Raw genomic sequence first — 16,611 nt, 5'->3', positions numbered from 1 at the left:
TATATATAAGATAAAATAAAATTTAATTTTGAATATTACACTACATTTTTTGTTTGAATAATAATTTTTAATCTGACTAAGTGTAATCATTAAGAGATAAATAATATTATTATTATTATTATTAATACATAATATTAGTGATTATATATATATATATTATATGTTATAAATATTAGAGTATTTCTATACCTAACTATAACCGTTGATTTTTTTTAGTATCCAAACAATGAGTTTGACAATGAAAAAAAAAAAACGTTATCATCATTTGATTTAATTCTATTGACTTCAATAGGCTACACAGGTATTCAATAATATAATAAATTATTATTATCAGATAATAATAATTTTTACTCAAAACATCACCAAAAACCCAGTGAAATACATACGTATTTAACAATTTTCAATCAATTCGTTTTAAAAAAATCTCTAATAATAATAATAATAATAATTTAAAAACACTGTTATCATATTCATGATAATTAAATTAACACACAACGGTCCACAACTAGTATATAAAACGTTTTATCAAGAATAGTTGTGACGTCATGTATGTAACAATGCATACAATCGTCATCACCACCATCGCCGCCCGCGAAAGAATTTTCTAGATGATGCTTATTGTGTTAGAAAATTATATTTGATAATAAGCCATAATCAGCCAATCTGCCATCAGGCTATTGTGTTAGTAAAAACAAAAACATACTACTACAGTTTATGTGTAATATTATTCAAACATGATTTACATCCGTTGAAAAATTAACTATGGTATTAACCGAATTGAATATGGTTTCTACCGGTTAAGATATTTGAAAGATATTGGTTTTTACCTCCAATTGAGATTTTTCAATATCTCTTTAGAGTTCGTTATTTATGAATAAACTAGGAATTTTTACATATATATATATATTGTGTTAGAAAATTATATTTGATAATCAGCCATAATCAGCCAATCTGCCATCAGGCTATTGTGTTAGTAAAAACAAAAACATACTACTGTCCGGTTAAGTTCCACGTAACTTATAATCACCCAACCCCCTCACGCCACTTGACCAACGGCATTTAAGTAGTCATGTATGACACTATCGGCATCTAAATCATTACATTGGTGTACGGTGGTTAAGTCGTACAATTGAATCCGATGACTAGTATGGGCCAAAAACCAATCGTATATTTTATTGAATACTCATTTCATATTTGGGGGTAGTATTCTAATCGCTCACACCCCGGTGGTGTTTCTCTTCTTTTCCGGTTAGTTAGTGCGTACTGGCACCTCAGAATAAAAACGTGACACGCGTGATTATTAATGTTTGCCGAGAAGAATTTTTTGTTGTGAGGCATTCTAAGAATTGCAGTATCACACAGCAGTGCAAGTGTCAGATAGTTGGGTAATGTTTTTTTTTTTATGTTAATTTTCTTACTATATTTAATTGTTTGATTTGTATACGCGTAATAGAATCATGTCAATATTAAAAATCTAATAAATAATTTTTAATTTTATTATCAGAGTTTCAAGTAAAACACCCAACCCGTAATTTATATTTAGTTAAAGTTAAAGTTTATGTAAAGTATTGGAAGGCCACAATGGAACCTAGAATTCAACTTAATATTTTTACAACTACAAAGAACTGACCATATATCGGTTAGACAAATTCACTAGGAGTGTGTGCGACACCGTCATCACTAACGCACGCACAAAAATAAATTTTTTCTATTTTTACATTTATTGACTTATTAATTATATTTTTATAAATTACTTTAAACATTTAATCATTTTACGTTATAAATGTATATTAAACACATGTGCAATAAAATGTATCACTCGTTTTTTTTTTTTTGTGTATAAGTGTAATTTTAATAATTTTATATTACACAATAAAATTTCAAAATTAACAATAAAATTATATAATTTTTTAATTTCTATTCATCATATTTCTGTGTAAAGAACTTATATATTTCGACCATCATTCCAAATTTCGAAACAGAATGGACACCATTTTTTCTCTTTTAAAATATTTTCAAAGCACTCTTCACAAAACAAATGGCTGCAATTTTCGGATATGCTTCGACACCCTATTTTTTCATAACACACTTTACACGGACGTGATATAGTGTTTTTTTTTACTGGAACTCCTGTTTTAGTTTTTTGTAAAAGTTATAAAAAATTAATACATTTTAACACAAGTCAAGCAAAGTTACACTGATGTAGCTGAGACATTTAATAATTTAATTATAATTGTGTACATTGTCCTTGTCGAACAAGCAATAAACGAGCTCTAATAATTTCACGCAAAACTATCAATATTTAGCATATTATCATTATTAGTTTAGATATCTGAAACAATCAATGATACAATACCAAGTGCTCCTAGTATCGTGCTGTAAAAAACATTCTTAATAATGTCGTAACACAAATAAAACACCAAAGGAGGGGTTGTTGTAGAGGTGTAGTGTGTTCGAAGATGATGTTGAGTTTGCTGCCTGGGTATTCATGTACGTGTAATTATACAGCAATAACCATGTTCGGTTGACACTCCGGATTAGCTGTAGGTGTCGAAAGGCTATTGTTATAGAGAGGAAATAAGGGTAACGCCTAGGTATCAGGTGCAAGACACAAATACCAGGTGTATTCAAATTTTAATTTTTTTGAAAAATGTATGGATCAATACAAATTTTTAAGATAAGTGCTATTTATATTCTTTTTTTATGCAACATAATTTTTTTTTAAATCGGACCATTTCCCATTATATATTATAAATATATATATATATTCATATATTACACTTATAAATCATAAAACTTGTAATCAGATTATAAATACGGAAATTAGAGATCATGTAGTTTTTTGAATAATCTAACATTTTTTTTAAATTAAACACTATCTAAAGATTTGCATCGAAGCTTTTATTATGGTAGTGCTTTTAATTTATGTCAGTTATCATCTATACTGGACCCATCTATGCCACGTCCTCACTGTGTTGCAACCTCATTGTGCTGGCTTTTTTTCTATATTATCTTTTATGTACATTTTCACCATGAAAACAAAATAGTGTCCGAAATATTTTTGTGTGTCTGTGAAAAATCACTTTCTGTCACTATGTTATTTTGGTATTTGAAACTGCCATAATTTTTTTCAAATAATTTTTTTTTATAAATAAATTATGTTTATCCTTTTAATTTGACATACTTTTTTTTAATCTGACCATTTCCCTTTATATAGGACTTGAAAAATATGAGTAAAAAATAGATACTTAACCTTTGAAAATGTTCCTGAAATATTCTGAGCTTTAAAAATATAACAAATACTTATGCTAGTGATGGGCACTATTCAATAGTTTTGACTACCGGTATATCTGATAGTTAAAAAAACCCAGCACGGTGGGGTAGCGGCACAGTGAGGTCGTGGCATAGTTGGGTTCAGTATAGATGATATCTGACAGTGATTAAAATCACTATCATAAAAAACGCTTCCATGAAAATCTGTAGATGGTGTTTAATTTAAAAAAAAAAATTGTCAAAAAAGTAGGTCAAATGAGAGCTGAGAAAATAAAGGATAGCTACAAAAAAAAAAAAAAACCACATAGTAAAATAATATTAATATGAATTTCTTCTCACGAGAGGAGACTACAGTAATGGAATCCTTGATATTTATTGAAGTTATTGAATCTAAATGAGATAAAAATCAAATGAGTTAAACATTTTTTTTTAACTCAAAATATTAAAGTATTAAAAAAAAATTCAGTGCCACAGTCGTGAAAAACCTAAGTGTTACCGTCTCAAAAACCGTACGTCTCATTCGTCACTTAAAAAAAATGGACAAAATAAAACTGTTCGTTGCTTTCATGACATAAAAAATTGGCTATTTAAGCTAACTCAAATTTAAAAATTACTTTTTCGACTTAAAAAAAGTAAAAAAAATTTAATAAGTTTAATTTCTTATGTCTTATGAACTTTATTCAATGTCAATTAATTTATATAATATTCATGAAAGTCAGTATATTCTTTTAATAAGATATTTTAAAATAAAATAAAATACAAAACCTAGAATTTTAATAGAAAAATAGCATATTTTTGAATACGGTAGCCATTTGCGCATAGAAGATAGGTCGCCGGGACAAATTATTTTTTTCATTTTATAGTACATAGAATAAGTTTTAACTTGATATATATTTAAAGGACGCAGTATTTCCGGAACATTTTCAAAAATTAAGTTGAAAAAGTTAGTTTCTGTAAAAAAGTTGCTATTTTAAAGCCCCTCCAATGAACAGGTTAAGAGTTAGATTTTCAAAAAAATGATATCAAATGAAAGGGAAATATCTAAGGTTTTAGTATAAAAAAGAATTATGTTGATTTGTTTATTTTTGAAAAAGTTATGAAAGTTTTAAGAAAAAAAAAGTTAAAAGAATGTCGAAAATTACTGATTTTTTTAAACATTTTTGGATATTTCTCCCGTTTACGGGGAACAAGGAAACTTTTTTTCTATTATTGAGGGTAATATCTTTGACAAGATACAATTTATGATCTTTTAACGTGTTGTTCATCAAAATGGATCTAGTGAGAGCTGAGAATTGGTAATAACAGACATAAAAAAAAAAAAACCGGCATAGTGGGGACGTTGCATAGTTGGATCCAGTATAGATATATCTGACAGTGATTAAAATCATAAAAAACTCTTCGACGCAAATCTGTAGATAATGTGTAATTTTAACAAATTGATAGATTAGTTCAAAAGCTACATGATCTCTAATTTCCTTATTTATATTCTGAATATAAGTTTTATGATTTATAAGTGTTATATATATGATTTAAAATATTGAGATGGTGTCACGTTACCATTGTGAGAATTATTATAATAAAATACAGAAAGCACATCCGCTTCCTGAGACTGATGAATTAACAAATAATATTTATTGCCAAATTGGCAATAGTTCAAATTATTATAAAAACCCAAAAGCCCTGACCATCTTGGTCAGTCGTCTCCAGTGCCTTGTGTCATTCATCAGTCTCAGTACTCGGCTGTCACTGTCCGGCTTTTTGCTTAAAGTAAAGTCTTTGTTTTTCCTTTTTAAACCTATCTACTCTCTTTCACAACATTTCAGAGTATTTGTGTCTTGCACTTTGTCTGCGTCTCATACCTAGGTGTTACCCTTATTCCCTTCTTATTACAACAGCATTTTGATACCCACAGCTAACCCGGAGTGTCAGCCGAGCACGGTGACTGCTATACAACAACAGGCTCCACATCCTCATCTTCGTATAAATTACATTTACACTTCCCTCTTATTGTGGTACATATGATTATATAATATATAAAGGGAAATGGTCCGATTTAAAAAAAGTATGTTGCATAAAAAAGAATAGTATTTATCTTAAAAAAATTGTATTGATCCATACATTATTCAAAAAGTTATAGCATTATAAGGTTAAAAATATAATAACGAGTTATTTTACAAAAATCGTATTTTTTTTTTTTAACTTTGATGTCTGTTTTCACTATGAAAACAAAATAAAGTCCGAAATTTTTTTTTTTCCATAATAAGTTATATTATATTAGGTTTAATTAAAAATATATATAAAAGTGTCAGACTTTCCTGAACACTTTAAAAGTTAATTTTTATAGAAAAAGTTGTCATTTTGAATGCTCCCCTATGGGCATGTAAAGGGTCAGCTTTATAAAAATAATAAACAAAGTGATAGGTAAATATCTCACAGATCTATAAAAAAAAATTATATTGATTTTGTCATTTTTGAAAAAGTTATGGCAGTTTTAAAAAGTAAAAATATTGAAAATTTTTTAAAAATTAGCGATTTTTAAATTTGTAATTTGTTTGGATATTTCTCCCATTTAGGAGGGGGAACAAGGGAATTTTTTTCAATTTTTGAGGGTATTGTCTTTGACTAGATACGATTTTGATCTTTTGTAGTATCGTTGAAAGAAATCGTTTCGGTGAGAGCTGAATGTTTAATTGCTTTAATTTCAAGTAACTTTGGTATGAAAAATTTCTAATGCTCCTCTTGAAAGCTGCCCTGAATAATGTTACTGTCCCTTGTCCTTTTCCTAATGATATACATACTTATGTTGATGACATTCCAATCTATTATCAATAGTTTGAAAATCACTTAATGAGTCTCAAATGGATTTTAAAAAAAAATCTATTAGTAGATAAACTTTTAGTAGATTTTTATGATCACCTACTCGTAGGTATTTATGGTCTACAACATATTTTTGTAGTACTGGATAATTTTTTCCATTTTGTTAAATTATTCCCTCTTCGTAAAGCTACTGCTAAAGCCTGTACAAACAAATTAACTTAATATTATTTCCCTCAATATGGCATTCCTTTGAACTTGGTCTCTCACCACGGTAGACGGTTCATTAGTAAGCATTGGCAACAAACTCTAAAAAAGTATAAAATTCAAGTCGGGCATACTAGTGTCTACCATCCACAATCAAACCCTGTTTAATGTGTCATGCGTGAGCTTGGGCGTCTTTTTAGAACCTACTGCAATGAGCGACATAACACCTGGCCTCAGTATGTTCCCTGCATAGAATGGGTATTAAATAATGTTCGTCATAAATCAACTTTTCATTACCCCTCAGAACATTTCCTCAATAATGACATTCTTAGTGCTGCTTTTCCACATATTGAATATCCTCCTAATGATATCCCTGAACAATACCACAAAAATCTAATCTTAGCTAATGAAGTCCAATTAACTAAAACTCAAACTTAAATATTATCAAAAATTAAATCCTCATCCTTTCAAAATTAATGACCTCGTCTTTGTTGGTACACATAAATTAAGTAATGCCCTTGACGAAAAGATTTCCAAATTTTTCCTTTAATATGAAGGTCTTTATAAAATTTCTTCTATTAAGTCCTATAATGCCTATACTCTTATTGATCCATTTGAAAATATCCCTAAAGGAACCCATAACAAAGTCCATTTAAAAAAGTATATCCCTTCTCTTTCTAAAATTCCATATGAGTGTTCATAATGTTATAATGTTAAATTTTCTTTTATTCTAACGTATTATTAAATGTGTTTATGCAAATGTTATTTTGTTACATTATTAACAATTCCCCCGTCTTGAGACTCATTTCTCAATGTGCGGTTAGGGTGACATGGTAACGTCCCAGGGATTGTAGTACGCTGCTTTGCCGAAATAACGTCTGGGCGGTGACATGCCAATTACCCATAACCCATGCGTTTCGCGCATTTGAGACCCTCAAGACACTATTTCCCCATTGCTTTCCATTATAAACTGTTTTATTAATTTTCTCTAATTGAAATTATGATATATTATAACATACTTGTTTTTCTTCACGTTTTAATAAAAGATTTTTACACTTTTTTTCCCTAAAGTTATGTAAACAATTTTCACCATTCCTTTGAAATAGATCACCCTAATTTCAATTGTTTAATCTATTTGGGGGGTTCTGTAATTTTGCAGAATTTGTCTAGTTCTTTTTAGTCAATTCTTATCAGTTAATGGTGTGTGCATTAGGTATTAAGTATGTCCCTAATTATAAAATTAACTTATATACCAGTCAACCGATCCAATGGTCAGTACTCGGTTTGTTGTGACAGTTTGACCGCACACAGTGCATCCCTACATTTATGTAATTCCCCATGAACCAATTCAAAGTTGGCACCTTCACCACCCGTAGCAATGATCACCGGCCACTATACGATGCCATGACTACTCGTTTTTTTTTTATCTCAGCTACCAAGGCGAGAAGTCGTGCCTCACTGAAAATTACTTCAAAGTAAAACCTTAGGACGGTGCTGAGATTCAAATTTACACGGTACCATGTTTCTCTCAGCCGCACATCACGTCGTCAACCTAAATGAAAGTGTATCGGGATTTGAATCATAAGTGCACGGTGACCTAGTGGTAAGGTTTGTCTATACGACACCTTCGGTCACGGCTTCTAATCCCGTACAGTGCCTCTTTTTTTCACATGATCTCCAGTACACTTTCTATAACTGGCTGTTAATTAGTTATATGTAATGTACAGTACGTCTGACCTGAATCCTAGTACAGTTGGTGAGTAAGTATATCCAAGTGAGACGGAGTTGGTTGGCTATGATGACAATCGTTAAAATGTAGCTTTATAACCCGATCAGATACAAACAGATGGTCACTCACATACCAGGGCTGCCAAGGGATTTCAAGAAAATCTTGGGAATCTTAGGAAAACAGAACCTGTGACTGAACACGGACATCTAGAAAAATCACCATGAAACAGAGGGTGGCCCTAAATGGCAAATTCTATTTTTAAGTGTGGATGAGAAGAGCATGGTCATGGTGATGGAACTCAAAGGCAATCCATATTTTTAAATGGAGAGAGTTTGTTTCACAAACTATATTACCAATTAATATTAAACTAGCTCTAACACTACATTTACAGTTCCCCGCCACTTCTTCGGGCAGAGGTTTGATTCTATCTAGGATGCAATATGATTATACTTTAGATGTTGTATCAAGCAGCACTATTCCTCTATAGTTACTACAAACTTGCTTATCGCCTTTTAACGGTTTGAGTTTATATATATGCCTTTTATATAATCTATCGGTAAAGTTTACTTTTCCCTTATCAACAAGTATATACTCTCTATCATGGAAATATCAGCATGCTTTAGTACTTCCCCTTGAAGGTTATCTTCCCTAGATGACTTATGGTTCTTGAATCTTTTGATTTGTTGTTCGATTTCCTCCTTTGATGGGCCTGGGCAGACATTATCATTGGGTTCATTGCATCAATATGTATATGTAAATTTATCTACTGATTCTTCACTATTGAGTAGTTTTTCAAAATACTCTGCCCATTTCTCCATTATTTCTTCTTGATTCGTCACTATGCTTCCATCATAATTTTTTAAACATTTTTCTTGTCTTATGTACCCTTCTTTAAAGTTATTTACCTATTGATATATCTGCCTCGTCTTGTGTGAACTGTAATTTTTCTCTGCTTCTTTTATTAAATTTTGAACAAATTTTCTCTTTTCACGTCGAATAATGTTACGAGCTTCAAGTTGAATTTTACTTTAGCCAAAAATTTAATAATTTTAAATTACAGTATTAACCATAGAATAATTGCATATTTGTGTTCAGCCACGGCATCGTTGAAACAAGTATAGATAATTTCTAACAGTGATTAAAATCGCTATCATAAAAAACCCTTTGATGCAAATCTTTAGGTAGTGTTTAATTTTAAGAAATTGGTGAATTATTCCAAAAGCAAAATTAACTCCTATTATTCTGATTACAAGTTTTATGATACATAAGTGTAATATATGAATAAATATAAATTTATTTATTAAATATAAAAAAAATTTGTTCAACTTCGACGGCCCGTTGCATATAGAAGATAAGTCATCGAGACAATTTTCTTTTTTATGTTATGCCACCGACTCGAAAACACCTCTTGGTCGGGGCACCCAGTATTTTCGCCTAAGTAGACATGACTAGATTTTACTTTACTAAGGGAAACAACATTCTTTGTCAGCACAAATATAGATTTTATTATTACTAAACACAATATTACATAAATTAATCTAACATTAGTACACAATTATATATTTTAATTCTTTATATGCAACCTGGTTACTTCGTTTATTCGTATACAAGGACCAGACATGTTCTTGACAACATAAACTCGTGGATGGGCATCCAAAATTTCTTTTTGGTATTAAATTGGCGATCACGGAACTCAGCTATGGGCTCTCAAGTTGAGGCGCTCCACTGTCCGTCATAGGATCGTTCTTAATAGCATAAGCGCTCAAACCAGACTCCACGTGCACACTCAACGCGCAACAACAACTCGATCGCGTGAACCACTGGTACGCAAGTGGCACTATTCCAATCGGCAGCCAAACATTTAAATATATAAAGTCCAACGATTGTAACACCTTCAACGTCTGCATGAAATTCGGTCGTTAAAATGTTGATGTTACTTTGGACAAATTAGCTTGTAGGAACCGATTTTCATAAAATTTTGTGTGCATATCGTGTAGGCCTGAGAATTTGTCAATATCTATTTTTCATACCCCTAAATGTTAAGGTTGGTCCACCTCTTAATTTTATTTTTTTTTTGACAAAATGTTTTGTTTTTATTATTTTATGATACAGCTTTCAAAAATACATACAACCCTAAATTTTTACTGTTCTACGATCAACCCCTATTTTTTATTTGTTAATTAAACAACGTTTGCCGGGTCAGCTAGTAATATATAAAAATAAATAGTTTAAAATACTAAAAAAACATGCTTTTAAAGCACATTGAACTAAAAAATTAAAAATAATTTTTAGTTCTATGTGCTTTAAAAGTGTGTTTTTTAAACTATATTTATTTTTTACTTTTTAGTTTTTTATGACATCGCTGTTACAGTCATGGAGTGTTTATTGTCAATTATGACTATCAATAGATACAATTTCTGTATTAGAAGATAGTGTATTTATAAACTCACAACTATGTCTTACTATTATTGATAATAAAATCTATATACCTGCGATTATCGTCATAAAAAACCAATTAGCCACCTGTATTTGTAATCCCTTATGTATTATATATGTATATTAACTCAAAAAAATTTGAATCTTTAAATGTTTATATCTCATAATAAACAATAAAAATTTTTTTATGTATATATAATATTGATGACACGCACGAGTGTACGAGTACAAAAACCATAAATAAAATTATAGAGGAATAGTTTTCTAGCGTGTGGTTAGCGTGGCGTGGGGTGAAGTGAATGCGTTACGACAGTTTAGTCTCAAGGCCATAGACGACGGGATACACGAGAATAATAAGTGGTGCGTGGAGTTACAAACAAACATACATGTTAAACTAATATAAACGTGTTAATAACAAACATAATATCAAAAAAAAAAAAAAGATAGTTAATAAACTAAAACAGTCCAATCATATATATCAACAATAACATATATTAATTATAAATTGAATAGAAAATTAAATCGTCTTAAAAATGCATATTTACAAATTAAGGATCACAATAAACATATGCGCAGAAATAAGTCGTTTATATTTAATATTTAAATATACGTAACAACCTTTTTGTTCTTACTTATAGTAATAATAGTTCAATAATAACGCAAATGTAATTATTAAAGATATAATCAAACAAAGTAAAACATACAAAATAATTATACACTTAAAACAGGATAAATAAATAATACACAAAATGAAAACATAATGTCACAAACGTACCACGCGAATAGAGATTACCTTCGGTACTCCCGAGGTCTTCTCTTCCTTACAATTCATTCAATTTCGTCTTATATACTAAAATATTTTTTTTTTCTTTTTTTTACAAAATTCATAATACAATCGTTTTCAAAAGTGTTTTATAAATATTTATTTCCTGGTCTAGTAACAATAATTCAGGGAATTACAATTAATTCAAACATTACAAAAATATTTTACTTTCAGTTTTACAAATAATAGACTATATTTTATTTAGAACAATTGATAAAGAAATTACAATTAAACTAAACATTACAAAAATGTTTTACTTTCAGTTTTACAAAATAATCTTTTTCTTAAGTAGTTTAAAATGTGTTAACTTATAATCAAGTATTTTATATGTCATAAATAAACACGTTCACTTCTTTGCGTGTTATTTTATCATTAATATCCATGTATATATATATTGTAATCGTTTTATTTTTTAACTTTTTGTTGTTTTTATAGAGGATAGGAAATTATTGGATTGATTTATGAAAACTCACTTTTTGTTTAATAAAAATTATTATAATAATAATTTGAAATTCAAAGTTATTTTATTATTATTATTATGTATATGCAAGTATGTATTTTTCTAAATTTATCTGAAAGCGTACAGGATTAAGTCAAAGATTAGAGGAAGACCAAAAAAGAGATGGAGGGATGTTATTGAATGCAATATGAGAACGGTTGATGTGTGCGTAGATGTGGAAGTGTAGGATAAGGGTTGGTCACCCCATGTAGTTGGGATAAAGGCGAGTAAAAAGAAGATCGTTGACATTCTTACAAAGTATAAAGAATGAATTAAAAAAAACTGAAAATAATTTCTTAAATATAATTATTAATTTATGAGTAACGTTATTAAAACGTTTCTCTGTATAGACCAACTTTATAGGCGGTGACATCTGCACTAAATTACTTGCTTTTTTTTTTTTGGCATATTTCTTGTCATCTAAATAATTTTGTCAGTTTATATCTCGGGCTGCTTTGAGCCAATATTTGGACACTAACTGATAGAAATGGTCAACTTTATTTTCATTGAATATTATAAATACACGATAAACATTTTAAATTAAATATAACAATAAAATACGTGTATGAGTATTTTCATTATAACATACGTTTGCCACAATTATAAGTATGGTTCGTAGACGTTTCTCTACCACAGATATTAGATGTTCGATGAGGCGGAACCCAAGGTTGTTATAATGGCGTGGCAGCCCGAGTTTTGTCGCTGATCCTTGATTTATCGGTAGTGATGCGTCAGGGTTCGCTAGGATCTCTGCCTTGCTGGTTTCGACCGACCGTTTGCGTATGGGCTTGGACGTGGGTAATACGGGACGAGATGCTTACTCACATGAGCACCATTTTATTTGTTACAATACAAATATGCAGACAAGAGATCCACTGGGGACACGCCGCACACACATTTATGGGTCAAGGGGTCAGAGGATGACGCCGTTCTAACGTTGATTGACAACGTTCTCGACTACGGCTATAACCGCGACATCAAAATGGCAATGTTTACCGATGTCAACAGTTATGGTTGAGATAGCGGTAGCTTTTTATAAAAACTATGCCGATTTTGTCTGTATAGCTGACTAAACTGATTTATTTTCAATTTTAAATTCAGAGGCGTATTTAAATAGGGCAACGTAAAAAAAATTAAGCACCCCCCTAAAAAACATGAGATCAAAAAAATATGCCCCAGTTAAAACTGCCATGCAATTTTGTGTAAATTTTAAATTGTTAAATTCAACTAACTCACTATTGTACTGTCGTACGTCGGTAGTGCCCCAACGTAGACACAAAAGTTTAACACAAATTAATTGATGTTTTTTTATATATATATATATATATATATATTGAAGACGAGTCCGTCGTTCGAGCTTTCTTGAGTCCTCCCGTTGGATAAACTGATCAGCCCTAATCCCTCTAATTAGTGGACTACTAAAGGGGTAGAGCTTAGACCCGTCAGCACAGTCTAGCTCAAAAGTAGCAGACTGAAGGGTGGCTCCTTGTCAGCCACCAGCACAACTACCTTTTTACTATACCCACTGAAGGACAGTTAACCCCAAAAACTAGCCAGCTCGTACACTAATTATTAAGATTGACTAAAGGATCAGCAGTCCAACCTTGACTCTAGCCGCACACACACACAAATTCCAAGAACACGGTGAATATAAAATATTTGCGCTAAGCCCAGATTTTTAAATAGTTATTTTATTTAAGAAATGTATTAAACACAAAGTCAAATATAATATAAAAATTTAACACAAAAATTAATTAAATCTTACAAAAATATAAAGTTATTCTTACACCAACGACCTAACCCGTAACTCGACGTTTCTTCGACAAAACGTCCAGTCTCGTCTCGCCATGTATCGTCCCCCTATACTTTTCATGTTTCCCTTTTATATTCTTTTTCCCACCATTATTAATTTGCTTACCCTGCATTTCCCTTTTATATGGAATTGTTATATTGCTTAAGAGTTCAAAAATTGCTTATTACTATTGTAAAGCTTATATTATACTAAAATCGACGTAATTCAATACTTCCTCATCTAATTACTACAGTACTAAAGTAATAAAATGTACTATAGTACTATTAAAATTGTACTATAGTAATAAAATGTTACCCAATTTTTTTACAATATACATATTTTTATATTTATATACTTCAAATTATATACAAATAACTTTTACATATTTTATAATGAATTTATTCTATTTTTTTGCGAATATTTGATAATGCAATTTTTTTTATATTTATTAACATTAAAAGGTAACCTGAAGTTGAAATACTTTCGAAATTAAAAGTTATCATATAAAATTAAACACTTATTATTTATCATAATACTTTTTTAATCATAGTGTCAAATCAATATTAATATTAAAAATTAAGTTTTATTTAACATAAAAAAAGACTACAATTAGTTTAAGTAAATGCTTAACAGTCGCTATTTTAAATTCCCCATGTGAGCAGGTAAAGAGTCAGATTTCAAAAAAAAATATACCAAATGAAAGAGAAATATCTAAGGTATTTATTTTAAAAATATTAGTTTCGTTTAAATAGAGAATTTCCCCCGTTTAATGAGAACTAGGGAAATTTTTTCAATTTTTGAATGTAAGGCCTTTAACCAGATACAATTTATAACCGGTTGCTATATCGTTCAGTACAATTGGGCCAGTGAAAACAGAGAAAATTTAATAACAGACACAAAAAACACATAATAGTAAAATTAATATCTACTCAGCTTTGCATCAAAGCTAAAAAAATATTAATTTCACTTTGAACATATAATAATAGAAACACTAAAATTATTGATAATTTAGAAATAAATTTAGTTTTCACACAGTGTGCATGAAAAATTCCGGTTGGAATATTTTTCCAGATTTCAATCCGGTCAAAGTATTAATTTAAATGTTTTTCATTGAATCTACAATAGACTTAATAGATAGTTTAAAGGGTTCAAACTCATTGTTATTTAGATTCTCATAGATAGTTCTAAGTTATTAGAATGTTCGAAGACGTTACGATAATAGTATTCAATATTACCTGACCTGTACTTAATTTTAGTTTTTTTGTTGTAGTATTTAATTAATATCTGACAACTTAGCGTCGCTGGTTAGCATACTGCCACTGTGCTAAATCATAATAATATCTATCAGATGACCGTTGTTTTTGACTAATTGTACCTCTCTATGGGTTTGTAAACTCAATAAAGCGTAGAAACATAAAAGTCCTGCACTACCTAAAGGCGTTCGTCGTTGCGCGATAGGTTTCAGATACACGTTGTTGGAAGAGGTAATGCAATTAGATGAACTCGAATTAAAAATCTTTATAAAAAACGGCTTGTAGTTTTTTTACTATGTAATAGAAGAATCATATGAAATGCGTAGAAATGTATTTTTATATATTACTTAAAAAATTTAACAATTTTACATTAATAATGTATAAAATATATCACTCAAATTTGTTTTTGTGTTTTATTGTAATTTTGATAATTTTATGTTATACAGTAAACTTTTAAAATTATATAATTTTTTTATTATTATAATATATTACCGTGAAAGTAACTTATATATTTTGCCCATCATTCTTCTAAAATTCCGTAGCAACTTTTGCGAAGACAACAATTTTGGTCCTTAATAATATTTTGAAAGCAATTTTCACAATACAAGTGTCTGCAATCTTTGGACATACTACGACACCCCGGCTTGTCATAACAAATTTTACACCGAAGTGTTCTAATGGATATTTCTACTGGAACTCCTTTATAAAAAATATTTATATCATCTTTTATTAATGTATTTTAACACTATTGTATTTAATTCTAAAATAACTGTTACACACAGTGTTTCCTTAACTACTGTGATGGTGTCACGTTTTCATAATCGTGAGAATTATTTTAATAAAATACAGACAGCACATCCGCTGCCTGAGACTGGTGAATTAACAAATAATATTTATTGCCAAATCGGCAATAGGTGTAATTATTATAAAAACCCAATAGACCTGACCATCGTGGTCAGTCGACTCCAGTGCCTTGTGTCATTCATCAGTCTCAGTACTCGGTTGTCGCTGTCCGGCTTACTGTTTAAAGTAAAGTCTTTGTTTATTCCTTTTCTAACCTATATACTCTTTTCCTCGACATTTCAGAGTACTTGTGTCTTGCACTTCGTCTGCACCTCATACCCAGGTGTTACTCTTATTCTCCCCTCCTATAACAACAGCCTTTCGACACCCACAGCTAACCCGGAGTGTCAGCCGAGCACGGTGACTGCTGTACGACAACACGCACGTGAATACCTAGACAGCAGGCACCACCTCCTCATATTCATCTTCGTACACATAGTTTCACATTTACCCATTTACCTTTTATCATTCTTTTTACTGTGTTACGACACTACGCTTTACGACATATTTTCAAAAATATAAGAGCTAATCTTTTTTTGTTTTAACACTAATAATTCTTATTTGAGCTACACTATTAGAAATTTTATAATTCTATAATCATCCCTTAAACCTTAAACAATCAACTACTTATTTTATTTTTCTAATTGCATTCCTTTTTTTTTTTTACTATCAGGGTTGATTAAATACAAATGTTTTTTATTCAATTCTCTTCAAAAATATTTTTAATAATATAAGAGCTAATTATTTTTTTTAACAATAATAATTTTTTGTTGAGCTTCTCTATTAGAAAAATTAGGGAAAAAAATGTTTTTATTAAAAATTAAAACAATGATTACCTCTAATATTTCATTTTGTTAAAGAATCAAATAATATAGAGTAATTAATAAAAACATATTCCAAACTACGCTATCTGTATAGAATGGACATCGTTATTAAATTCAT

The 16,611-nt window shown here is 29.9% G+C and overlaps 1 protein-coding gene across 3 annotated transcripts in view; it reads right to left on the bottom strand.

Annotated features, from left to right (window-relative positions):
- Positions 1-1,907: 1,907 nt before the first annotated feature.
- LOC126899914 (RING finger and CHY zinc finger domain-containing protein 1-like) overlaps positions 1,908-16,611 on the bottom strand; it is a 44,641-nt gene continuing 29,937 nt past the window's right edge. The window contains exon 6 of one of the 3 annotated variants that reach the window (XM_050675183.1): positions 1,908-2,130. In XM_050675183.1, the coding sequence (XP_050531140.1) occupies positions 1,946-2,130 (185 nt within the window). In that variant the 3' untranslated portion in view covers positions 1,908-1,945. Of the gene's footprint in view, positions 2,131-15,224; positions 15,526-16,611 lie in introns of those variants that run through there. The other 2 variants (XM_050675190.1, XR_007702748.1) reach the window with 2 other exon arrangements.

This window comes from Daktulosphaira vitifoliae, unplaced genomic scaffold (genome assembly GCF_025091365.1).
Source record: "Daktulosphaira vitifoliae isolate Bord-2020 unplaced genomic scaffold, ASM2509136v1 Scaffold_1, whole genome shotgun sequence".
Classification (NCBI taxonomy): domain Eukaryota; kingdom Metazoa; phylum Arthropoda; class Insecta; order Hemiptera; family Phylloxeridae; genus Daktulosphaira; species Daktulosphaira vitifoliae.
The sequence above is the reverse complement of the archived record's forward strand: the minus strand, read 5'-3'. Positions and strand labels throughout refer to the sequence as shown.